General features: G+C 37.6%; 1 protein-coding gene across 1 annotated transcript in view; it reads right to left on the reverse strand.

Annotated features, from left to right (window-relative positions):
* ZNF407 (zinc finger protein 407) overlaps positions 1-27,500 on the reverse strand; it is a 335,481-nt gene that overhangs the window by 194,534 nt on the left and 113,447 nt on the right. The window contains exon 4 of the mRNA XM_014870927.2: positions 7,976-8,050. Coding sequence (XP_014726413.2) covers positions 7,976-8,050 — 75 coding nt within the window. The remainder of the gene's footprint in view (positions 1-7,975; positions 8,051-27,500) is intronic.

The following is a 27,500-nucleotide window of genomic DNA, read 5'->3' on the forward strand; positions in this document are numbered from 1 at the left end:
ACTGGTGAACACAGCAGTGCTGGGTTAATGGTTGAGCTTAAAAACTATCTAATCTAAACTATTATACGATTCCATTATATTACATTATATTCCAACTCTTTATTGGGCATCAGAGAATATCACCTTGTATTTCAACTTGGAATGATACAAAGGGCCATGAGGATGATCAGAGAGCTAAAGCATCTTTCCTATTATAGCATATTGAGAGAGTTGGGGTTGTTCAACCTGGAGAAAAGATGGCTTTGGGTTGACCTCATTGTGTCCTTCAAGTACTTGAAGGGAGCTTATAAAAGAGGTAGACAGTAACTTTTTGCACAGGCAGATAGTGGTAGGACAAGGGAGAACAGTTTTAAACTAAAAAGATTTATATTAGAAGGTAAGAGGAAATTCTTTACTCAGAAGGTGGTGAGGTTGCTTGGAGAAGCTGTGGGTGCCCCATCCCTGGGAGAGTTCAAAAAGGGGCTGGATGCAGCTTTAATCAACCTGGTATTGTGGAAGGTGCCCCTTCCCATGGCAGGGGGGTAGAACTAGATGGCCTTTAAGGTCCCTTCTAACTCAGGCCATTCTATGATTCTATGACAGCAAGAGAAGGTGGAACGATCTGTATGAAACTGACTTAAGAGGCATCATAATTACTACTGTTCTATACATAGAACAGTGCCATTCAAATCAACCTTCCAGGATCAAAAGGTGTTTTAAGATACACTATGCTACTGTTACTCTTTTCTTACAAAATATACTGTCAATAGACAGCAGCAGAAGTTTCTGTATAAAACAAAAACCCAAGCTAGAACAGCCAGCATTCTTTCCACCATCTTGGAGAAGAGGGGGACCTCATTATGGTATTCCAGGATTTAAATAGCTGCTGCAAAGCAGAAAGAGGCTCTCTCTTCACAAGGAAGCACACAGAGATCACAAGGGACAAAAAATACAAGTTACACTGGGAAAAGTTTCATCTTAACAGAAAAAAAAAATGATAGCATGAACAATCATTCACTGGAACAACTTACTCGGGGATCTGGCAGAGCTCTCATCATTGGGAATTTTCAATATCTGATTGGAAAGAGTGCTAGATGATCTCCTCTAGGTTCCCCTCCCCCACAAAAGTTGGACCAGGTGATTTTTGGAGTCCCCTTAACTGGGCTGTCCTATGACTCTACCCACCAGAGATCAGTACACAGCACACCTTGCCGGCTCACACTGCAGAAGATTGTCTTTACAGTACAAGACCTCCATGTTTCTACCACTTTAGTCTCAGACAGCTTTTTCTTTTAATGTTATAGCACTGTGGAGGTAATTTTAGAATTGTGTTCATGGTACTGTTCCCTCCAGAACAGTTGTCCAGCATGTTCTTTCTACCTTGTGGTATTGAAACTTCAGTAAACCTGGACAAACAAACATTCTTAATAATAATGCAGCTACTTCGGCTGCAGAAAAGTAGTCCTGATGGCATCATAACTTGATGGAAGAATTATGAAGTATGTGGCTAAAAAGTAGAAAGTAAGCTTCTACCATTAGTCATATACAGCATTTGCCACAGAACTTCTGTTTTCACTTCCAAAGTTTACAAAATACTCCTGTTGATTCTTGAGAATGCATGGAAAATGTTGCAGCATGGTCAAGAAATTGTGTTTTAATTTCCTTTACAGTGTTCTCAATAAATATTTGTGTTGTATTATATAGACTGATCAAAGTTAAAAGTCATGGTATCACTCAAGACATGGAACATTTCACATCTATAAATGTCACAACGTACAACCCTCAAAGTAGTGCAACATAGACTGCAGAATTGTCTGGAGAGGTCCCTTGCTACCAGTTCCATGCAGGTAAAAAGGGATCTAGAGATATACTGCCATCCTAATCCTTACCCTCTTGGCCTACACGGTTCCCTTACACATTGGAAGCAGCAAGCTGGGACATGCAACTGGAACAACTTACTTTCAGCTGACTGCAACAGAGGAGGGATCAGTTTGCAGCTTACAACTTTTTGGCTGATGCAACAAGGAACTGTGCTTTTCCCTGGAAACAAACTATTGTGAAATGAAGCTGGCGCTTTCAGCAACTACCCACACTGTCTTCCACAGATTCACAGACAATGCTAGCATACGCTTGCTAATGGAACTAATAACCTATGCTCTAGACAGTACTTGATTGTTTATGAATGTGAGATCATCATTTATATCTTGTTATGATGCTTAAAATTAGCCAAAGGTGCTCACTGTGGGCAGCATGAATCCCATTATGTACTACCTCTATTTTCTAACCATAGCAGCTAAGCCTTCACAACAGGAAGACTGCTGCTGACTACAGAAATTTCCAAAACATCTCACATACCTAGCAATTAAAATAAACTTACTTCAGATTTCCCTTCCTTCTGAACTAAACTCTAATATTGCCAGGATTTGATAGGAAGAACAAACAATGAGTAATAGCAAAATAACTTCATTATTCTACAGTCCTTCAATTGTTATTTTTTCTTCTGAAGAGATGCTGAAGTCATCACTTGTCTTTGTGATAGCGGTCTTCAAAAGCATAAATGTCTGCCTAGTCTTCATTTCTTTGTGTGGGTAGCAAAGTAAATGCATATAATGTATGTACAGACAACAAGCCATGAGGAAAGCTGCGAATTTTCAGCACATCTTCTACTTCCAGTACCTAAGGAATCACAGGTAACCCTGATGGCTTCCTTAAGTTCCTTGGTCAGCCACAAACAGAGAAAAGCACTCAGGCAGCAAGTGATCAGGAGTCTGTACCTATGGAACCTGTTTCACACTCTGACATAGTATAGCTCCAGATAAGAGCTGAACACCAAAGAGAAATACTCCTTGCAAAGGTGAGATAAGCCTCCAAAACATGGAAAGCTGAGCATTCATCTTAGGCAAAACTTCAGCTCCCAAACACTGCTAGAATTGACTCCTTTACACACACACATCCTCACATCACAAACTTCCAAATAGTAAATATGTCAAGAAAAAACTGCCTTTCTTTTATTAGGGCTTTTCCAAAGAATGATTATGTAACTCTCCAAGACCCTATTAAGGCAAAATGCAGGAAATAATCAATTAAGTAAAGTTTTTCATTCCTATCCAGTTAACCTAGTAGCGTTGCCTTTCAGTTGAAAAGCTCGACCTCATTTGCAAGAAGCAGAAAAGATGATAACAAAGCTAGAAGGCAAGACTCAGCCCACCACCCAGAGGTGTACTGGAATTACAGGGAGCCTCTTGTCCAGTGGACCCATATGTACTGCCAGTGCCTCTAACTGGAAACCCTTCTGTGATACAGCCACATACAGAACTCATTCCTCCAGAACAGGAGCAGGTTATTACAAAATGATTACATATCAACCCCTATCCTCTTGCCCTGCATGGTTGACTTATGCAGTGGAAGCAAAAAGCTGGGATGTATTACTGGAACAACTTCCTTTTTTATGGATATATGGCACATCGCCTTGTGACTTTTGCCACTTGTTTACCCAAAATTTGCTACAACATCAAACTGGATCTTTTTACTTTGCAGGGGTAGCATTATCCAAAATAGGTGTATCAAATAGCTACTATCACAAATTTCTCTACTCAAAGTAAGAAAAGTGCTTCAAAAAAAGAGTTAACAGTTCAGTGAAATAAAAGAGAGTTGTACTGATGGACTTGAAACACTTCTAGTTTTACATTCAGAATGGAAATACCAGGACACAGCAGTTTGCTAAATAATATACAGAACATCAACCCCGAGTTCATTTTTCCTGGCTACTTCTTTTTCAGACCTCAACAATCCCTTCCACTGACATACTTACAGTCTTGTCTATTTTATGATATTTACATATTATTAGAATTTAATATTCAAAAATTCATATGGGCTTATGCAAGTACATGAAACAACTGGCACCCAGAAATTTCCTCTTTTTACTTCAAAGCATAAAATATACAAAAATTTTAGAAGCGTGTTATATTGCAACATTATTTGACAAAGCATCTCAAGCATATTTAGGCTGCTATTACACAGTAGAAGGTATTTACCTATAGCTCTTGTTCTCAAGTTGAAATCACTGCACAATTTTTTCAATCAATCAAGATAATTTGAAAATCATATGATTTTAATAATATGATGTTACTAGCACTTAACACTGATCCCATTCTTAAAGCACATGAAAAATACCAGAACCTTGCAAAACCAAATATATTTTTAATGACCTTTACAGGAATTGTTTTATAACAGATATTCCAATTCAGTGACTGTTTGTGCTACCAGTAACTTTATGTATATGAATGATCCTATTTTATTCAATGGGATTACTCATATGTAAACTTATTTCAGAGGCAACTCATCATTTAAAATTCATAAGGAAGATGAGGTAATTAAACAACTATAAAGGCTTTTTTATGTTTTTTTTCTTATGTAAAATAATATTTTTACCAGTTGTATCAGATAGAACTCTAGTTAAGAAAGTATCATAAACTATAAAATGTATATTTTACAGTACTAATGGTGTCTCTAAAAAAAATATTTAGAGAATATTTATGTGTATTTTTCATATAAAAAATTTCTAAATCCAGTGTTGCACTTAACAGTGACAGAATTCAGTCTCACTGATGAATGACTTAGCGAATTTATTTTTATTTTCTTCTTCATATTTTTATGTGTGTGTATGTGTATATCTTAATAGCGAAACATCTGTTCTTTCAGTGTTCTGACACAATTTACACCTAAGTGAAGTAATGATGTAACAGAAATTAGAACTTGGCACCATTAACATTACTGATGCATTCACCTTGTCCTCAACCACAATGTCTCCTAGACACAATAAAGGTGTAGCCAAAGATTTATCCTGCCAATAAGATATAGTTATAGGTCCCATGAAGATTACTGACACTGAAGTACCAAATATGTACTGGCCTTGGACTTAGAAGATAACATGCCAGTTTTGAGACACATTCAAGTTGACAATAAATCAGTATCACAGTTCCAATAACAGGAAAATATACCTTAGAGGAATTCTTTCTGTTAAAACATTCCACTTTTGAGTAAGCTATTAAATGGTAATGATCATAATGGACTAGGCAGTAGGGGGTTTTGTGTCTGAAATGTGCAGACACTTTACAACAAGTTTATTTTTTAAAAACTTAGGTGATTTTCAACTGAACAGTATTTTCCCCTTAAATCAATTTTGTCTTTTAAAAGAAGAAAATAACCTAAACAAAAGATGTTTTAGTAGCAATTTCATTATGAATCATACTCGTTTTCTGTATCCGTCCATGCAAACATTTCCACAGCCTCCATAACTCCTCCCTTCTGTGCATAAAAAACCCCAATAGCGATGGAAAGCTAGAGAGAACAAGGTGCACAAGTTAAGTACTGCTTGCTAAATTGTAAATGGTTTTTTTTGTCTCCCTTTCAGAACCATCTCAATGCTAACCACCAGCAATTCCATTCCAAGAAGTTTGTTAAAAGGGCCTCAATTTCTCGGGGTGTATGGGTTATAACTGTTTTTTTCAAGCACCCTTTTGAACTTCTCTTCAATTTTCTGTTTTTGATGATAGTCATGCTGACAACTTTTTTTGGTCCATCAAATTCTGTAGTACAATTACATGAATTTACTTTTAATAAATTACCATCTTTGCATATATCAGTCAAACCATGAAGACTAAACACTTGCAAATAAAATGCATTATTAATTTAATTGTCACAGCCTATTTAGCTAGCTTCTATTAGTATTTGCTATAATATGCAATGTATCAGAGGGCAGAATCAAATTCAAAACATAAAGAATAAACTGATTATATTGTCCTAGAGAAATTAAAAAATAGCAAGCTTGCAAAATTATAATCAAGGCATTAATGTTTTACATAGGTAAGAAAACTACCTAACTTAATTTATAATATGTTTGTGCCCAAGTGATGGTTTAGCATGCAGAAGAAGGATTTCTTTGGTTCCTAAAGCCATTAAAAGGCATCAAACTTTCTCATAATAGGAGAGGAAAGGTGGAAAAGAAAGCAACAGTGGTTTGGTATTTACTGCAGTAGTTCACGTGACTTAAAACATCCCCATCCCCAGCGAGGGACTGCTGCTAGAAATTTATATTGTTGTTGTAGCTCTGCCACTACTGTTTGATGCTGCTCTACATTAAGCTGAAGTGCCACCTGAAAAAGTATTGTGGAAAAGAAATACTCAAAAGATGGATGAAGAAATTGCAAAAGAAGAGGGCATGAAGTCACCCCAATTCCACCTGCCTATGCTGGAGGCAAAGCCTCCCCAGCCGTGCCAGCAGGCTGCAGGCTTCAGCAGGGCTCCCTTGCTCCTTGGGCAACCAGGATCTGTAAGCCTGCCACCCTCCTCCTCCTTGTGCCATGCTGGCCAGCCAGACAGAAAGCCTTGAAGGAATATGGGAAAAAAAGGGGAAAACAGCCACAGCCGGGGGCTTTCAGAAAAAAACATCCAAAGAAAAGCCAGCAACAACTGTTTAGTTTATAGCATCCTGCTTGTTTAGGAATTCATTTCAAGATGATCATCACGAAAAATATGCCTCTCAGGCTAAGATACTCTATATTTGGAGATCTATTGTATGTATCCTTTATTGTGCACATAGTCACTAGGGTAATGCAAGTTATCTCTACGTTGTATTTATGATGACTGTACAGTAAGCATCCCCTTGTAAAAGAATATATTGGTATTGAATGCTTCCAGTTATAAAATAGGCCACCAGAGCAAACACTTTTTGTAATTGTTGTGTTATGACAGGAGATAACCAACATAAACCTTATGATATCTGCTTTGATGAAACCACAGTTGTTTTTTCAATGCATCACTGTGTATTTTAGATTAAATAGAATATCTCAAAACTCTTGAATAATCACATGTTAGGGAAACGCTGGTTAAGCCTTTCGTAGAGGAAACCTCCTTAAAAAAAAAAGCACCACCTAAATCAGTGCTTAGTCAAACTAAGACATATATGGGGTTTCAATTTAAAACCCTACTCTTACTTCTGTGATTTAAGCGTGACAAACTTGTGAGGAATGGGTCTAATCACCCACAATTTCCATTGTCTTTAACAAGCACATGGCTCACAAAGAGCTTTGCTGTGTTCTCCTACAGCTCCTATCATTTATTTTCCTCTTTTTTCCTATCAAAACCAGAAAATACTCTTTATTTATGAAAGCCTATCCCCAAAGAATGAGTTACAAGGCAGTAATACTTGAAACAGTATCAAGTATCCAGCAATGAACACCTCCATCTACCCAGGCTGAAAGAGAATATGCGATCTTTTGGCTATCCAAAACACATCAATTTTCTAGTTGGCCCAAAGATTCAATGAAATAGCAATAGCTAAGCCACAATGTGCCAAATAAATCTGAAGCAAAATCTGTTTATCTGCAAACACAGTGCCATTGAGTTTGTAAAACACAGTTATATTTTAAACCACATAAAAAATAACCTCCTTGCAAACAAAGTTGGAGAATAAGTAGCTGTGTACAGATTGAAAAAATAAATTAATTCATTTTAAAAATAGTGAAAACATCAAATCTCCCTTCCTGCCCAAGAACACTTGAGGAAACTTTCTTTTTGATTCCTCGGTGGCTTTGACCTCTTGTCAAGTAATTTTACAAACCTATGAGCATCAAGGTCAGCAAGAAAAGAACAAAAAAGTAAAAAACAAACAAACAAACAAACAAAAATAAATCAAACAAACCCAAACATTTGATTTTGTACTGAGAGGGACATTTACAACTATGAAAGTTTTAAGAAAATAATACACCTGTCAAAAAAAAGCCCCAAAAGGTGCAAATCCTACATCTTTTACATGGAATTTGTTTCTACAGACATGTCATAAGCACCACGACATCAGAGCACTTAAACATGTTGGATCTCCCTTGGAGTTGAGGTAAAAATCCAGATGGCTTCATTGTAGGTAAGCTAAATATTCTAGAAAAGATCGCCACATACTGCATAAGATACAATGAAACAGAATTTTAAAGCAGTTTACCTTTCTTTGGGTGTGCCAACTCCGTGTTTACCCAGTAAATGAGTATTCAAATGCTTCTTCATCACAAATGCCACCCTGCCAAACAAAGAGCAAATGAGAAACATGATTTTATTATTTTTTTCCTGTTTTGAGCATGCAGTTGAATATATTTCATTAAAGGCAGACCATAAAAAATCCCTCTTCTGCTAGGATGTGACTTAGACTGGGGAGTCCATTCTGTAATAACAGGCTTCCCTCATTTTGCAGGCCCTTGGCTTTATCTCTTACAAGTCTCAACTACACATCATTGGTCAAAGAACAGAAAAGCTGTTTCTGCTTCTCTTTGCAAATTAGAACATCTCACACATTATACTGACAATATAGTCTATTTTACCTAAAAGAACATTGTCTGATGTTATAAAGTAATACAGTTTTAGTTACACTTTTGAATTTATTTAAACTTAATGGGCCCATCCTGCAACCTTTCTTCATACAGGTAGTTCCATTGTTTTTAATGAGAAACATGAAAAAAACAGCAAGATAAGATGCTTTAATCACTGCTTATGCCTGGTCAGACTTCATTGTATTAATTATTTAAAGAGATATACATAGAAACAAATTAATAGCCTTAGTTATTTTATAGCCTTGTGGAAAAAAAAAGGATGAAAAACGTGAAGCACATGTTCATGAATACACTATGAGCAGGAATATTGTTCAAACTGGCAAGACATTCTTCAAAGCACCAACAGCAGCAACAAAATACGTACTACCTGGCATCATGTTTCTACCAAACCAAACGGAGAATTACTTTAATTTTGGTGACATATGTAATGAAACAGATAGAAGCCTATCAAGTACTATTCTTCTGTTGATAAGACCATAACATCAATTTAATTATGTGACTGCTTCAAACAATTTAGATATCAGACTGAAGCTTTAAACTAAAATGGTTCTCTTGATAAGCAAAAATTTTACTGCTGCAACTTTCAGTGTGAAAAGGGCTTGCAAACATTTTTGTTAATTATGTATTACAGCTGTCCTTCATAAAGTTAATTACTAATAGCTGAAAGGCAATAGACTCTATTTGCATATGTACATGAAAGGCATGACATATGCAAAAATATGATTTTAATTAGCATTCCATGATATGAAGGGCTACAAATCAAACTGGCATGTTATAAGATTTTTAACATTAAACGCTGAATTCATCTGGACGTGTTTGCAGTAATGGACAATGGAAGGACTGTAAAACACCAGCACTAAGGGGTATAAGAGCCACAAAAGCAAAGACACAGTACTTTTCCTTTACAATTATGTTAATTTAGCTTTTCCGTGTCTGATCTTCTTTGGGCACTTGCACATTATTACAGAGAATCTCTCTTGTGCATCCCTTAAGGTGTAAGAATATAAAACTGTCTTATTTAAATGATATAAATTTCCTTATTTTTTACAAAAAAACATTTTTAAAGTATCCTAAATACTTTTCCCTACCCAACTTATTAGTATGGCATCATAACCATTACAACTCTGAATAATCTATTACACCATTACCATCATTACTATGCAAGTGTCACCAAAATTACTGTACATAGGGAAAGTAATTGTAACAAAATTTAAAAATGTGTTCTAATAAAAGCATAAGGCATACAAAATGTACTGCCCTTCCTTTTCAACAGAAATAGCATTTCCACACAGCTGTGGAAGGTACCAACATATTTTCATTTAGTAATACCTGTATTTCCTGCTATAAACTTCTATTTCCCCCCTTCTCTAAAAGAAAAATAAACTCAATGAAATTACTGTGAAAGGGCAATGTGCAATCAGAGTTGTAAATGGATATTTTGTTATTTGCATGGAATATAAAGATCCCAACCAGCTACACAATATTTGCAGGGAAACACTTTCTGGTTTCTGAGCCTGTTTAGTTAAGCTTCCAAACAAAGGCTGACCATTTCATACACCACACAACCGCAGGGGATACAGATAGACACACCTTTCTGCAAAATCAAAGACAAAAGCCTTGGTAATAACATGAAGCAATTAATCTCGTATTCCTGCCTCCTCTCTGTTGCATCTATGCTCTAGCAACCATTCTGCTGCTCTCACACAGCACAAATAAAATGAACTCTGACTTAGTTGGAGTCTCAGCACCTGCTAACATTTCAAGCTTTTAAAGTAAGGCTCGAAGGCTTCAGACTTGAGGCATGCAGAATGCCTCAGTGCAGCTCTGGAGTAGTCTGCATAGGTCAGGGTCAGCTCCCCACCTTAGAGAATCAGACCTTAAAAATAAAAATAGAGTTGCTATTTTCATAAGAAATTGAGAACAAGATTTAAAAAAAATTACCAACAGAGACAGGCATTATTAAAACAAGAGGCAAAGTCTAAACAACCTTGTTTGGATGCTGAGTTTGAGGACCACCCATTAAAACAAACAGACAAACAAACAAACAAACAATTTAACTCACAGAGACAAGTGGAAACTATTCAGTTTTGTTTACTAAATTCTGCAGGTGATTTTCAGAGAGGTGGTAGCAGCGTTTGCTGGCTTTACAAAAGAAATACAAAAATGTTTTCCATACATGCAGTAACTCTAGGTTTCGAAGTAATTAATGGTTTAGTAGTCAAAATATAATGGGTTTATCTATGTTATTTACATCTGCTGAGGTAAATCAGTTATTCCCAAGCTACTTCTAGAATAGACATGACTTAGTCTTGGCCTTTTAAATTAATCTTAAAGGAAGCTTGACTGGCACCTATAAGAACTCAGTGAGTGAATGCTTTTATGATATATTGCACTGATACATCTTCAGATCAAAAGGAGTATTTGTATCAGCAATTGGTACGCACCAATTCAGGCTCTACCAAATTTCTCATTTCTTGTTTTTAATTCTAGTGAAAGTATAAACATTAAAATGCTAAAAACTAGCTAGTTTCAGAAGCACATCAAAAGGGAGTAGAAAAAGCCTGTAATTGCAATATTCTGCTGTTTCAAATACATGCAAACCAGGCCATACTAGAGGCCTGGAACCAGTTTACAAACTCTAATCCGGACAAATTCGTCTTCAACCCACACGAAGACAAGAAGGCACAGCCCAGCTGCTCTCCTGTGGGTCAGGTCTCGACAGCCAGAAATATCTAGCCTATACATCCAAGTCATGGTCACTGGAAGTTCCCTTCATTTGGTAGGAAGATTACTAGAAGCCTCCTCTTAAAGTGGAACAAGGCAAATGGGCAGGATTTCTTTTGCTGGCAGTAGCATTATGTTGGGTTAACTTTTTTTGTGATTTTCAACTATTCTGGCTTCAAAACCAGCAACATCCTCAGTCACATACTGTATGTTGAAACTACAGGATAAATTAAAGACAAGTTGAAAAATTACAAAGAGCTTTAGAATAGCATCTTCATTCCCTATAGACAACTTTTTGCACACAAACTATAAATAAAAATTACTTTAAATCATAAGTACACGAGCACCTTTCCCAAAATAAGTCCACAGAATATTCTGGTTTCCTTTTAGAAGAGTTGTGGTTTGTAGGAACGTGACCATTCATATTCCATGGCAATCTTCAAATAGTATTTGGACTCTCTCTCAGAATGTCTGTAACTGATTTAGGAGCCTCTGTAGACTTGTCTTCAGTTATAAAAGCACATTTTAAAGTACAAAAGAAACAAAGGGACTTCTAATTCTGGGAATATAGAAACATATTGGACAATCTTTACTTCCACTTTTTATTCTAGTGTAATACAAATTTTTCAGCATGTACAATGTTTATCATCACAGTATCCAAGGAAAAGGAATAATCTGTCATGTATTGTCTGTTTTCTATTTTCTCTGCGGGGAGAGAACTGTTCTCTGTGAAGTATCTTGCTTTGGAAATGAAAAAGATTCTAAGTTTTATTATGTTTTGAATCCATAATAGCTCTTTCCTTTTGAATAAGTACATCACTGGGTTAGTGAAAAGCCTTAAAAAAACCCTAGAACCAAACACACAAGACACACACAAACCAAAACAAGCATTCTGGGCCATAAAGCCATGAAACCTGTTATTTCCTGCGTGCTTACCAAGTGCTGAGCCTTGGCCTAGTTCCAAGAAAGGAACTACATCTTACCTCTACCCGAAAGTCACTCGAAGCCATGGTGACAGACCAGTCATTTTCTAACTGCACATAACTGTTGAGGAGGACCAGCACGGGAATTTATTTCTGTGGGACTCTACAAACAAGGTATCGAGCAGCTGAAGAGCAATTTTAAATCACTTCTCAGTGGATACATTGCTCTCTGCAACTGCTCTTGGAGAATTTATCTAACAGACAACAATGTTCAATGACAGCAGAAAAGTCCAGGAGAATAACAATGAATATCTAGCCTTTATTCATATTCTCAATATCCTTTACATCTCCTTTAAACTGTCCAAAACCTCTTTATACACAAATTTAACTCTGGGAATACAGGTAAGCTAGTGCATAACCCAGGTATATAGGATGTTTAAAAAGCTGCTTGAGACCCTTTAAAAAAACCAAAATCAAACCCATAAACGAATCCAAGAATTTAGTGCTTTGTTTTAGCATAGGTTTCAGGCACATAGAAAGGATAGAATGTTTTACCATTTTGGATTAATCAGCTGGGAGATCTGGCAGCATCAAGGAATAATAAGAAAAACTATTTCAAACTTTTATACATCATCACAGAATACAATGAAATAATAAATGATCTTGTTTACATTAGGTTTTGTTTTCTGTGATCTGCTTGAATTTCTGTCCTCATATCTTCACCTGAGGCAAGAAACCAGAAAATCAAGGCAAGCTTCATAGATGACGTCAAGAAGGGGGACTGGGACATGTTCAGGAAAGTAAATAATGTGGAATCTATGGTTCTTACTGTGTCTCGAAAAACACTGGAAAGTCTTATTGTTTGTAGTTGAATGTGTGGTTCAGATGGAACCATGCCAACAGGGGCTGCAACCACTAGGAGAAAGAAGTAGTGCATTTTCTCAAGAAATACCAGGACGTTCATGTATTTCAGAACATTCAATAAAACTTGTATATGTAATTACAGATTTTTGCATGCACTTGAGTTGTGTATGTCCTACCCGTGAAATCAGAACTTCACATATTCAAATCAGCAATTAGTCAAATAGTATTTAAACAGTGTACATGAACTAAAAAACTTCAAGTTTTAAATTCCCCAAATTATATAAAAAGTTGCTACCCAAATCTCATGTCACCACCAGGATTTTGTATCCAGCAGGTTAACTTCAGGAACAAGTGCACAGAGGCAAATGCAGAACTGTCCATAAAGCAATGGTTTTCTATGAATGAGTAAGCTTTTCTTTCCTTGCATCAAAAGTCTAAATTTCTGAGAATTTCTTCAAGTCCATCATTTGTGGATGTCTTCCGATTCTGAAAGGTCCAGACTGGGGCTCTGATAACTCTCTTGCATGACTGCGCGCAAGGGACTCAATTTAAAAGAAAGTATCTGGCAGGGCAGAGTCTGGTGTGGAAGATATCCAGTAGTCTGAAAGGCTTCATGCCCTTTGTGACAAGATGTCAGGTTCAAGTAAATATCTGGCAGGGCGAAGTCTAATGTAGAAAACATCCAAATATCTGAAAAACTTCATGTCCTCTATGACAGGACGTCAGCTCCTAGAACCCTGCCTAGGAAAGAGGGGGTTTTCTCCAGACTTGTTTACTAGCCAAATGAAGCAGGTCTTATTACTTCCAAATACAGGAGATGGTTATTCTTCGTAAGTTAAAAAAAAAAAAAAATCAATAACATTTCAAAAGGTTAACAAGTCATGCGTGATCACAGCGCCGGCGATGCTGAGAGTGCTGTGACACGCTGCCTTCTACTCCCTGCTGACCCCATGTGTCAAAGAAGGATATGGCTGCTCTATGCCCCACCCTCACCAACACTCCTAATTAAACTGGGAAGCAAAACATATCCATCCATCCACATCTTCAAGTGTGTGTAACTTGGCAGAATGGAAAATTCAAACTTTTCCTCTTGAAAGGAGAAACCAAATGAGGTAAATGAAGACAACTTTGCCATCACTAAGAAAACAAGAACTCAGATTACCATGGGAAGATATCATGGTAATTCATGGAACCTAAAGACCAACATAACTTGTGAACTTCTGAGAACTGTCAGCCTTTCTGCTTCAATTTCGTGTGGTTTTTAGGGTGTTGTTTCAGTTTAGGGAGGTTTTTTAACAATTTTCCATGCAACAACCAGGTATGTTTCTTAATTATTTATCAGCTTATTTTCCATGGAGAAGTTTTGCTGCTCAAGTTTAAAACTCAACATTTTCAAGTGTATTTTAGGTTACTATGAAATCATCAATGCAATGACACCTTTTCTTCTAAAAACACCTCATCTCTTTTTTACTGTTACTTGTAACAAGCTAGCACTGAAGCCAAGCTGTCCAAAAAATAAAGACAACAACTTGTATTATAAGAACACCTGCACACAGCTAGCACCCAAGGTAGACTTGAGTATCACAGCAGCTACTGCTCCTGCCTTGCTTTGAATAGGATGACAGACAACAGGATTGTCAATGTGCTGTTCAATGACCTGCATCAATCTCAAGAATAATTTACTGCTATATCAGACAGATCATTATGGATGAGTTGCACACTATCAATCAATCAATCGACTGTGTTGTTCCTGCATATTCCTGCATCTATCAGCCAGAAGAGAGAGACATCCCTCAACTTATTCTTGTTGCTCTCTGCCACCAATCTGCTGTTCTCAAGATGGCAAAGAATTATTAGCCCCATGGCCATAAAGTAGTAGCAATTGACATAATTATCTCCTCTTACATATTCTGGCAGAAGAGATCCGGATACAAAGAAAGAATAAACTAAATAAAACAGAAAACATCCTCTACTGTTCCACTTAAGCTTATCTTGCCATCCAAAGTTGTTGAGTCTTCTCACCATCCCACTTTTAAGAGATGTATGGTATAATATAAACCATCCAGGACAGAAATTTAGTCTGTAATTGTAAGGACTATGGCAAAAAAAAAAAAAAAAGGAATTCATTGGCAGTGTTTACATCATTTCTTCTCCCATGAGGGAGCTCACTAACCTGTGTGCCTCACCTGAAGTTACTTATTTTGTAACTGAAATCAAAAAGGTTTCCTGCAAGTTAGCTCAGGGTCCATTCAGAACTTTTTTGGTTTTTTATTTTAAATACAAAAAGCACTCTTCAATGACAGCTGCAGGAATAAGACATGTCCAGACAGTGATAATTATTATTAACATAAAAGTGAGTAGAAACTTAAAAGTGTGAACTGTGAACTTTTGTATTTTAAGACACAATAACAACTGTTAACTGCAAGTAAACAAATGGCACTCTGCTTTTATTTGCTTGAAGAGCAAACTTAAAATAGCTGAACAGTGGCAAAAAACTTTAAAGTCAGGTGTTCCCTCTGCCAGAAAATCACCTTACAAAAATATGAGAAAGTTAATACCACTATAAGAAATGTTTGTTTCAATATTCAGAGAAGTTAATGAATGTTAAGTGATAATGGTAGACAGCAGCAGTATGTAATTAGATTTCTAAACACATCTTACCAAATCACTTCTAAGCTAAAAGAATCACATGTTCTATTAATTTTCATTGGTTATTGAGCATCTGTAACTGTCACCTCTAACAGGTGTTTGGTAATCTAACAGCTGCACGAAGTACTAAAAAAAAAAAAAAGGAAGAAAAACACAGAATCACAATGTGCTTTCTCCAGCACTGCTATCAACCTCTCAAGCATACCACAATGCAGAACCTCTTTTCCTAAGGTCTGAAATGCAACCCTAGGTTTGGTGTTGGGAGTCCTTGCATTTAAGAGAGATTAATACAAACATCCAAAACCAGGACATCACCAGAACACACACGTGCCATGCTAAATGAGGCTGTGGAAGTGCTTTAAACATAAATGAATATGTTTACATATGCAAGCATTGTGAGCCAGAACAGTGCTTTACCAACCTTGCTACCAAGACACAGCTTCTGTCTTTCCTTTTTTACGTTATTTGTATATCCAACATTCTCATAACTCTGATTCTTCCCTTTTCCATTCTTACCACTTGCTTCAGACACTGTCTTGTCTTCCTACTCATGATCCAGTCCATGTCCTAGCATGCTCAGGACTTCAGATAAAGAATTTGATGCAGTAGGCATCAATTCCACATATCATAATTTAGCATCTGGAAAGCAACAGCAGGAAAAACAGGCTAATATTTGAAAGCAGAAATTCTTCAAAGTGGATTCGGATTCAATCTTTTGGGTAGGTCAGGTGGACCACATTTCTAGGTGCCCTGAGAAGAGTTTTGAAATACTGGACTTTTTGCAGACAATTTGTAAAGGAATTCCTAGTGATCCCAAAGAGCAAAGTCTGCACCTTTTGAAAGTGCAAGAAACAGACTATAAGACAATCTCAAAATAAGGATGTTCCAATGACTTTCTACTTAAAAGCAGAATTGATAGAGCCAAACAAATATATTTAATATTTTGCTATTCCTAAATGAAAAGTCACTTTAGATGTAGCTTCTTCCTGACAGCTCAGAAATCACACTGCAGACTGAATTACCAAGCTTATGCAGAGCTTCTACAGGAAGAGCTATCTTGAGAATTAAATTCTGCTCATCAAAAGAATTTACTGTTGCCTGTCTTTAAAGGAAATCAAAACAAATCTAAACATAGTTGATTTGTCGACTAGAAAACACATAGGGCCTGCAGTAGCAGTGCCACATATTCTGCAGCTACAGTGCCTGTGGTCTTTTCCAAAGTTGAGAGGTACCAAGAAAGGAATGAGATGAATAAATTGGTCGCTATCTGATGACTGAACTGCTCAGAAGTCATACACAATCAGAAGACGTACACAATTTTTATTGACAATTTCCCCACAATTTGAAATGCTGCTGGTGATAGATGGTGGCTGGAGCAAAGACTCTGCAGTCTGCTGATCTGTGAGAGTAGTGAGAATGTTGCCCTAGGTCTTTGCTTGACATAGAAAAGCAAGTGCTGGTTGATTTGTTTATTCCCGAGACTTAAATTCAGCTGTAATTCAGCTTTTTGCCTTACATCCAGGCATTCCACAAGACTGTTTGACTTCAGGTAGAAAGCAAAATACTTCAGAATATCTTTTTGCCAAAGTAGCTCATAAAAATAGTAAATCTATGACAGCAAGACCTAATCTGTAACCATCAGTAGTACCATCCACATGCATGAACCTTTAACAACAGGCTGGTCAAATCAGAACTGACTGGCTCCAGCCAAAGAAACAAAAAGGCTATCATGTGGAGCAGATCAGTTTCAGTCCACGAAAAATGCATCTAATACTTGTATCCCCATAAATACATTTAAAGCACAAAGATGGTTCCAGATTTCCTTGTCTAAGGGCTCTTGGACCTGGCCATTGCTACCTCAGGGACTAAGAACTACCTAACACTTTGCCATCAGGCCAACCTAACACTTGACAAGCATGTCTCATTAATGTTTGATTTTTCTTTGTTGGAAGGCATCTTTGCTAGCACTTGAGCATAAGTAAAAGCTCAGAGCCTTCATTTTCAACTGGCATCTCAGTCTCTCCTGATATTCCCATTACAGCCATGCCCAGCTCTTACCAAAAGTGAAGTGTTGCAACAACTTATTCCTGCCACTGAAGAAGGAGGCTGACTGAAGAAAGTAACAGTCTTTCAGAGCAAATCATGATATGCAGACCAGACAGACTGCTATTCACTATCCAAGTATAACAGACCTACAAAACTCTCTCAAACTGATCATAGAGGATGCAGATGATATGAAGAGCAGCATAGAAGTCTATCCAAGTAAGAATTCTGGGTGTAACAGTGGTGTTACTCCACTTGGCCCGTAAGCAAATACGAACACCTCTCATCACTTCAGTCACATACTTAGCAGGGGAATGACTGAAGCTGCCAAGCATAATCTGGTGTTTCTCAGGTTTTCCTCTGATGGCCAGCAGGAGTCACTTCAAAAATCCAAAGCCAGGACTGAAGGGATTAAGCGTACTCACCTCAGATATAACTGTTACTGAAGCAGTAAAGACAAGAAAAAATATCCCACTGAATTTAGGTGGATGCTTTAGACACACACACACACACACACACACACACACACACCAAATCAGCCCACATTCCTTCAGTCCAGTAAGGATGTTGCAAGCACTTGGTATGAAGACTGTCATCAGTGGAGAAAACACAGGAATATAGATCAGGCAAATCAGTACAGTCATAAAGATGATATCTGTGACACAGCAGAAGATGTTCTCTGGCAAAGATTACTCCAACTCCAGCCAGCATCTGAGATTAACTCTGACCATTTCTGGCCACAAATCAAACATGAGAGATATAGGAACTACATAGCTGCCCAATGGAATTGAGAAAAAAAACACCATCTTTGATCTCAAGGGCCTGGATAAACCTACATACACATGCTGAGTGTACCTGTGAACAAAGAAGTGAAGGAGAAATCAGTGTAGTTTCAAACAAAAGCTTATGTTATGCTATCTAAAAAAAGAATTTACAAACTACCCGAAAAGATGCAATAAAAGGAATGTATATTGCTAACAAGAAAAATTACATAACTTCAGTTTTATATACAAAGTGACAACCTGGTCCTATAAAGAAACATAAATGATGTCTAAAAAAAATACTATTTTTTCAGTATCTTCCTGAAATGAAGTTTCAATTAAAGGGGTTTTCCTTCCTAATCCATGCTGTCATCGCAACCACAGCCCCATAAAGCCTCATCCCAAGTGCCAGCACGAAATGATGGGATTCCATAGGGCCACTTTCAGCAGAAGGGGAACCAGACAGCACAGGTGACACAAGTACCAACGCACACTGTGGTTCTCAGTTTTATTTAGTGTTCTGTCACATTTTGATTTTCATGAATGGGTTCCTGCTAGAGCACTAGAATTTAACATGTTCCCAACTGACCACACATGTCCAAATGACCACCTGAGCTCTTCGTATTTCCTGCAGGTCACTTACAGCTATGGAACAGGGCATGTAACCACTGACATGCAATTCTCTGTTTATCTTTGCAACAGGATTCAAGTAAAAATGCCTCCCACATCGGAGCCAACACACTCCCCACTGTTTAACCCCTGACACCCAGGGCCTTGCTGCAGGGATGAGCTGCACCAGGACAGTTTGCAGCTGAGAAAGGGTAGTTTAAAAACATTCTACAAAGATTAAATACATACAAAATGCTTTTGCATTTTATATTAACAGAAATAAGCAAACAAAAAAAACCCAACCAATTAAAGAGCTGTTCTGTTTCTTTACAATTTCTCAGATTAGCAGAACTCCTCTCAAAAAAACCCCATTATTTATTACATGAAATGTCTGTACCTGGACAGACATAGTCTGATCAGTGTGCAACTTTCATAATACTGAATAGTAGGCAACGTTATGTGCAACACATAGCTGAATGGATGGATGGAATTGATTTTATAAAGGAGTAAGAAACAAAACAGTCCAAAATATTAACTGATAAACACATGCTGGGGTGGAAACAACCTATTATAAAATTACTGTAAAGATCCTGAAACTGTTCAAGGGAGAAAAAAGTCCAATTTTCCACATAACCTGAGAGCACTGAGTTTTCTGATTATAAGATCCAAGGAACCTGTAAACCCAAGGCTCTAATTTTCTTATGGCGACTGCGTAATATTTTGCAAAGTAAAATTGACTGAGATGGAAGCTATTTTGCATGGTACAGTGGCGATGGCTAACAAATGAGAGTTTTGTGGGCTGAATGTTAGTCCCCTGCCTCATCTGCCACCCCTAATGACAGCAGCCACCTGCTGTTTTATTGTCACAGCTGGAGCCGGTTCACACTCCTTGGTGCTGAGCTCTGCCCATGAGCGCCAAGCTCTCGCCTCGCCTCATTACTTTGATGAACTTTTTATGGTCAGCACCCATGAAGACCTCATCTAGGACTATACAACCTAGATCGGCTTCAGGGAGTGCTTCCAGCTAGCATGAGGTGATAATACGCAGTGACACCACGGCTGCTACTGCCTGTCACTTAGGCTAGTCACTATACTTCTGGCTCTACAGGGCCCTCAACAGGTAAAATGCCATGAAATTCTCCTCTACAGCCAAGCTCACTCCCTTTCTTTGCACACCACAATACAGAGAGATCATGTCCTGATACCAACGTTTAGCTTTTCAAAGATAGATATTACAATAAAATCATGCTGTTTACTGCATATAACTACAGACAAGAAATCTCTACATTCCTTGAACATAACCCCGTTGCCTTCCTAAATAAAAGAAAGAAAGCATGAAAACCATAGTACAGCTTGATTAACACCACCAAATAGGGAAAAAAATAATTAAATGTATATTGCAAGAGAAGGACCACTTTAACTTAAAAGAGCAAAAAGCACAGAAACAAAAGTTAAGCCGGTCAAATCAAATTATTAGGCAAATGAATTCACAGTGGAGACTTATATATGTTATTTCCCTCTTACATAAAAAAACCCCACACTTAAACATCTATTAGATATTATATTTTCTGAAATCAAGATAACAACAAAGCAAAGCCTTTAACATCTTTTTTTCTTAATTCAGTCTGTTACTATCTTCTGCTAATTTAAAAGCAAATAGAGTCATCCTTTCCTTTTCAATTTTTTTTGTACTAACAAACATTCTGAATCTCCTGAGCCTGTATACAATTTTAAACTTCATCAGAAATTCTTTTATTGACACATTTGGAGCAAACTATTTTATGCTTGATCACTGAAATTTAACCCCAGGTTTACTTTCAGCAGCAGAATAATTATTTTGGTGTCAACAGCGCTTTACATTTCCCCCTATTTACATATATCATTAAGATTAATATATGTGCTATTAATAATAATTTCATTAACATTCTGAAATCATCAAATAACATTTTGACTTTTGAATGGCTGTAGGCTATTATAAGCCTAAAAACCAGAACATTTTCAGTATTCATTGTGTAGCAATCCAGCTGATCAGTTTTGACAAATTCATGCAATGTTATAAGCCATTAAACTTCATTTAGTTTCACTTTAAAATTCTACCTAAAAATAAAAAGCAACTCTCTTTTTATTCTAGACAGAATGATTTCCAGCAGTCATCAGCTTCTAGGATCCTCCAAAAATAAACTGCTGGAGTTTTATTTTTTTATTGAAATGTTTTAAAATTTATTGAGGACTTTTTGAAGTAATAATTTTGAGACCACTGACCTAGCAAGAGTTGAAAATCTCTAATATGTTACAGTGCAATTGAGCACTGTAGAGAGCTCCTCTTGACAAGGGACAGCACTGCAGAGACACTGTGCTTCACATAAGACCCCTACAACAAATGGAAACTTGAAAATGTGCTGCTGAGCACAGGTTATGTCTGCTGCATTTCAGAGAATTTACATATACCCTTCTTTATGAATGCTTTTTAAGTTTCACCTAAATTGCAGTTGAAGAGATAGAAGAAAATAAAGATGCAACGAAGATTTCTATTCTGCTAAAAGCTGAGCACCACCCAGAGAGTCCTAAAGTATTAAAGAGGCCACAAGAAAACACAGAACCTTGCATAATGAGGGTCTAAAACATATGAGCAACCCCAAATATTAACAATGCAAATTTCTCTACCACTACAATTTCTGAAAGCAATTGTCTTTCTGCACAAGTTCACGAGAACTTCTTGTGAAGCACAGTGACAGACCACATCCTACGGAGAATCCAACAACGGAAGAGAAAATTGCTTTTAGAAGAAAAAGGAATTCCTTTATTTTGAGTAGATCACATGTTTGTCAAGTGCATAATGTGTAGGACTCATTTCATACCCTTAAAAATAAAACATCAAAAATGCAGCCTGACCAGTGCAGGGTAGATATTACAAAACGGACAAACTGCCTCTGGAACAATTAACAGTTTCAACAGAACAATCTCTTAAATGGTGCCAGTAACTAAATAACAATAGCTGTGAGATTTTTTAATTTTTTTTTTAAGTAGATGTATCTCAGCAGCGGTATGCCTACTGCATGCTTTGTGATATGGCACACTTAACAATTTTAAAAGCTTCAAGTTTCTTTTTTATCAGGCAATAACTTACAAGGAAAATGCTCCAAAACAACAATTAGCTAGGTATTAACTGTCCTGTTATAAAGGAAATTGTTAAAGGATGCATAGCTATCCAAACCACCTATATTTGCTCCCTATCTTACAAGAAGGTAGTCCGCATACACATATAAATATTTGGAAATACTTTTCCTTTGTAACACTGGTTTGCCTTGGCATTATGACTGTGTTTTAGTCTTGTATTCTAAAATATAACTTCAATTTACCCAGCACTTACAGTTCACTGGTCTGTAATTCTTAATACCCCCTATTTTCCACCAATTTTAATTTTAGTCGCTGTTATTTAAAGTTCATTTTCCATGCCCTTTAAATTGTGATTTTTTTCCAATATGACAACAAACTTAAGTGTCATTTCGACGGTGACTTTCTCTGGAATACAAAGGAGCCAAACTTTTTAAAAAAGAAGTTATAAAAAAAAAAATCAGACAATAACAAGCTGTGGTCAGTATGAAGATGAGCTGCATGTGAACAGACAGTCTGGAGGTGATGGGATTTGTATCAAATTACTAATCCCCTGAGCTATTCAGCCCCCTGAACAATAAATTTCTATAAACTCATCCCTTAACCCATCACCAGCTGGTCATGCTACTGCTTTCCAGCATTGATGACGAAAAGGGAAACACCTTGCACTTTCTATTTAAATCTCCACAATACAGGATGCTCATGTTGGAAAGTCCCCAACCTCTTTTCTTATCTAATGGATCTTACAATAACAGGAACAGGCATATAAAATTATTTGGCTTAACATAAATATTCTGTCTTCTCTACTTACTCCAAGTACAAAAGGAAGATTTTAACGTACATACTTTCCTAGCACCGAATAGAAATAAATGTCAATCCTAAAAAATGGCTAAATGTCTACGCATGCTGTTAAAGAAAAAGATATCCATATGAAGGATATTGGAGACATTGCTGAGGAACTGCTCACCCTTTAAAAAAATATTACCTCTGTAATGCTGCCAGTGCCAGTGTCAGGCTGGGCAATTAGCCAATTAAGTGTGAATAAGAACTGCCAAGAAACTATTTTATTTTAGCCTCAGAAAATTTGTGTATCTGTGAGCTTGTGTGTTTGTGTTCATGCATCAGTGGAATCTGGTTGTTCATGCCAGGTTTTCTTATCACACTTTTCTGCCTCTTTGAGCCTGCACATTCCTGCAATACAAAATGGACATGTGTCTGCTGATAATGTCAACATACTTGGGTTCACAAGGAGAGATTTTGTATAACTAGATCTAAAGTAGTCTTTGTGTTCATTACCTGACCCTGTCTGCTTACACAAGGCTAGAAGAGTGGAAGAATCCAGTATTGCAAGCACCTCTAGGAGATGTTAAAAGACAACAGATGTGGAAGAAATTAGCACCAATTACAATATCCCTGGCCAAACACTCTCCTAGAAATCCCATTTTTATATGTCATCTGAAAGAAATTCTCACTTCTCAGAGCAGACTGGATTCGATGGGGTGCTGAGAGTATCTTGTTATCTCCTTAATTTAGAGCTCATTATGCTTTAGACTCCTGTACATCCATTTAGGAAATCCACTTGGAAATATGACTAGGGCTACAGCGTAGAAAATCTGAAGACATAACCAGATTTCTATTTTCTTCTATACATTTCTTTTTTTTTTTTAGGAGGGGAAGTCAGAAAGATGGTGTGCAGACCTACCAACTGCAAGCCTTTATCTTAATTCAATCATTCCAAATATGGATTCTTCAACAGTTGTGTTACAGTCATTCAAAATTAAAACCAATGCAAAAAACTATATACACAATTTACAAATCAAAATTGAGCAGTCCCAAGTACAAACAAAAGTATGAAAAACTCTTTCACAACATTTCAGAACACAGATATTACCTGGCACTGAAGTTACCTTCTTGAATACCTATTAGAGAATTTCACAAATCTTAACACTACTGACAACTCATTCAGAATTTACCATCACTTAGGCTAAAAACACATCCTACTTTTCAAGACATGTTTAAACAGCCTTGATGAAAATGAGTACATGTTGTAAAATTGTGAGTACGATTACTTACTTAAAGGCCAAAGTTTTACCCAATATTGCTGCCTCTAATCAGGGACTACAAAGGAAGGATGGGTACAAACTAGTAAAGATGTCACTGATCACAGAATCACAGAATATGCTGAGTTGGAAAGGATCCTAAAAGCCTTCAAACTCACATCTCTTTCATCTTGGCATGACATAAATGAAGTTGTGTGAGTGACAACTGCCCTTACACAAGGATTCACAGCCAAGCCTACTATTTTCCTAATAAATCCCACCAGTCTGGAAAAGAGGAACACCAGGCTAGCTACAACACAAGTAAACCCCTGGATTGGTCAGAACATGCAGCAATGGCTGTGCCTAAGGGTGAAGGTGGTACACCAGTACACCATGACACCCTGAAGATTCAGCTAACTGGATTTTCCATGTCCTCAGCAGCTGTGCTGTGGAGAAACCTGCCTGCATGAGGGCCAACCTTACTGCTCAAGAACTCTGCCCGAGAAGAACTGTTTTTTCCTCAGTTATATCTATTTTTCCATGAAGCCCCTCAGCTGGAGATGTTTAGAAATGGCAGACAGCACCTCATTCTTCCCTCTTCTGGGACATAACCATGAACAGAGAAGAGACCAAGGTAGCCTACACATCTTTGTCCTTGTTTTGTATACACTCCATGGCAAGGGGAAAGAAGGGATAGCAGGCAGTCATTGACAGAAGTGAACAAGCAAATTCTTTTGGGTGTTTTTCACGTTAAAATGGAATTACCTTTTTCAGCATTCTTCTTATGTTTTGCTATGTACACCTGTAGCTCTTACATTTGCAGTTGTCAAAGGATTCTGCTTTTTCTTATCACTGTGGTAAACACAAACATAGCATTTCTTCTTACGTTTTATAGATGCATCACTAAAAATTGTATGATAAAGCATTCAGAAGTTATGTTTTTCACTCCAGCAACAAGACAAATTAAAGTGAAAATACTAATTTTCAAATGATTTTAAAATTTAGAAAAAAATGGTTTTGTTTCCAATATATCTCTAAATTAATGCAAGCCTACTTCCTCCCAAGAAGAGAGCAAACAAGTGTAGGTTTCACTACAGTACATATGATCTAGATAACAAGGTCTAATCATAACATATTTATCACCATCTAGCATTTGGCTTGTATATGATGTCCACAGGCACTTGTAGTGATAGCTGTCAAACTGCATTCTTTTTCTGGCATAAAAGAGCATAACAACAAGGACAAGCAATGAAGTGCAGTACAGAGTAACAACACAGCCTGGAATTTAGCCCATAGTAAAGAAACAGTCAAATTCATTATCAGCCTCAGTGATGGAGGTTCATGCGTACAGTGGCAGAATATTTCAGAACTCACTAAGCTTCTTTCTGCTAAAGATGCTAAAATGTGTTTCAGTAATAGGGTACCATTTTCCCCTCCTTCCTGTTTCACCATATCAGAAAATCTTAGTTAAACTAAGGATGTTCCTTTAGAAGAAGGACTAAAAGTGCATGGTCCCCTCTGCTCAAATTTCAACTGCTTGTTCCAATAGTATATGGTCCACCAGCACATGGGTAAGTCAAACTATTTGTGCTTAAATTGGAGGTTCATCTCTCCTTGACAGGCAAATGACAAAGCTCATACATCATTCAGAAATGTCTTGGGTTATTGACAGTGCAGAGAAAGGCTCCTATCCTTTACAACATTTCTGAAGAATAGAGGCCATAACTGGAAAAAATATACAAAGATTCACCTGTCTTCCTCAGATCACACCTTCCTTCGTTTGTTTTTAATAGATCATTAAATTTATTTATTAGTCAGGTTCCTGAGAAATGGCTGTTTCCCCTCCTTAACTTAACAGGTAAAAAATATATAGTCCTTTTCTAAAACAACCAAGTCCCAAAGTAATCTTGCCAGCACCTTATAAAGCTAACAGTTTCACATGGTCCCAAAGCAAAAGTCACCAACTCCACTACTCCATTAGTTCCCTGGGAAGTAATGCATGTTTGTTCCCTGGAACTTCTTGATTAAAGAAAACAAACCCAAAAGACAACAAAACAAAACACAACACAACAATAACAAAAAAAAAACAAACAAAAAAACAAACAAAACAAAAAAAAAAACTATCAGATTCTCGCTCTTCAAGACAGGAGGAGGGTTTCTCACCAGCTGGGGAAGTATATTCCTTCAGCACCCGGCTCATCTCACATATCTCCTTCACTAGAACCCCCACCCAATCCAGGTGGTTCATTTCTGATGTGGGCTGTGGGGCAGCATCCCTAGTCTCTGGGGCAGGTGTCTGTGTGGTTTTCCGAGCTGACTTCACCCTATCTCTGAATGCTAAATAGACTAGGACTATCAGCAACACTTGGTTAGTATCTAGAGAAAACTTAAACCCCTCAAAAGCTGGTGGGATAGGCACAAAGAACTGGTTGAAGGATTGGGAGAAAACTTCCTCCGCTGTCATTTCCTCACAGTAGGTACCATTCTTAAGGTAACCCCAAAATCATACACTTAGTCTGTGATAGCCATGTATCCATGTACCCGCCTTCCAAAGGAAGTTAAAAATCCACGAATTCCTCACCTTATCAACCCCCAAAACAAACTGGATAGCAGCTACAGTGGCCTTAGCTATAGGATCCATGTTTAGATAAGGGCCTGCAAATGGGAGAAATACAGCTGTGACCACATGCCACCTGAACCAGGGTAAGCTGGACAACATGGTTCCACCTAACAAGGTTTCTATATCCAGCACACAAAAAATTAGGGCACCAAAATCTGTCTCATTTGAAAGCCAGGTGTCTTCTAGGGAAGGCAGAAACCTCCCCTGGCTTGGAGAATGTCAACCCCCTCCCTCTGATTACATTATGATTTTGAAATTAAAGGGCTGTCAGGCAAAGCTATGAGGATAGACATAACAGTTCTTTACTAGTACGTATAACAAGGCAAATAAAACAACAATAACTACGGCATTGACAACAAACAGAACCAGGGACCCAGTAGCAATCCTCTCGGCCACGGGTACTTTGCCCTTTGGTGCAGTTACAGCCGGCAGGAATGAGCAAAAAATTCCAAAGATGATGGACAAGATGTATCAGGAGTTCCACGGCAGTAGCTACAGGACATCCCAGGAAGGCAGGAGGGTGTGGGCACCGCATGGAAAAGCCCAGAGCAATACCCAGGAAACAGACTGGCCTGGCTCCTAGCAGGGCAGGGAGAGGTGAAGTTCAGGATTCCCAGGGCACAGGAGCAGATGGTGATAGGGCCCTCAGGTGCCCATGAATTGTCCCTGCAGCAGGCAACAGCCTGGCCGTCCTTCTCTGATGCCAAGAATGAGAGCAAAAAAAAAATCCACAACAGCTCCAGCCCCCGTCCGGTGTCTCTGTGCCTCCAGGAGAAACTCCCAAAAAAACCCTAGCG

Source organism: Sturnus vulgaris, chromosome 1, assembly GCF_052056855.1.
Source record: "Sturnus vulgaris isolate bStuVul1 chromosome 1, bStuVul1.hap1, whole genome shotgun sequence".
In the NCBI taxonomy this organism is placed as follows: Eukaryota; Metazoa; Chordata; class Aves; order Passeriformes; family Sturnidae; genus Sturnus; species Sturnus vulgaris.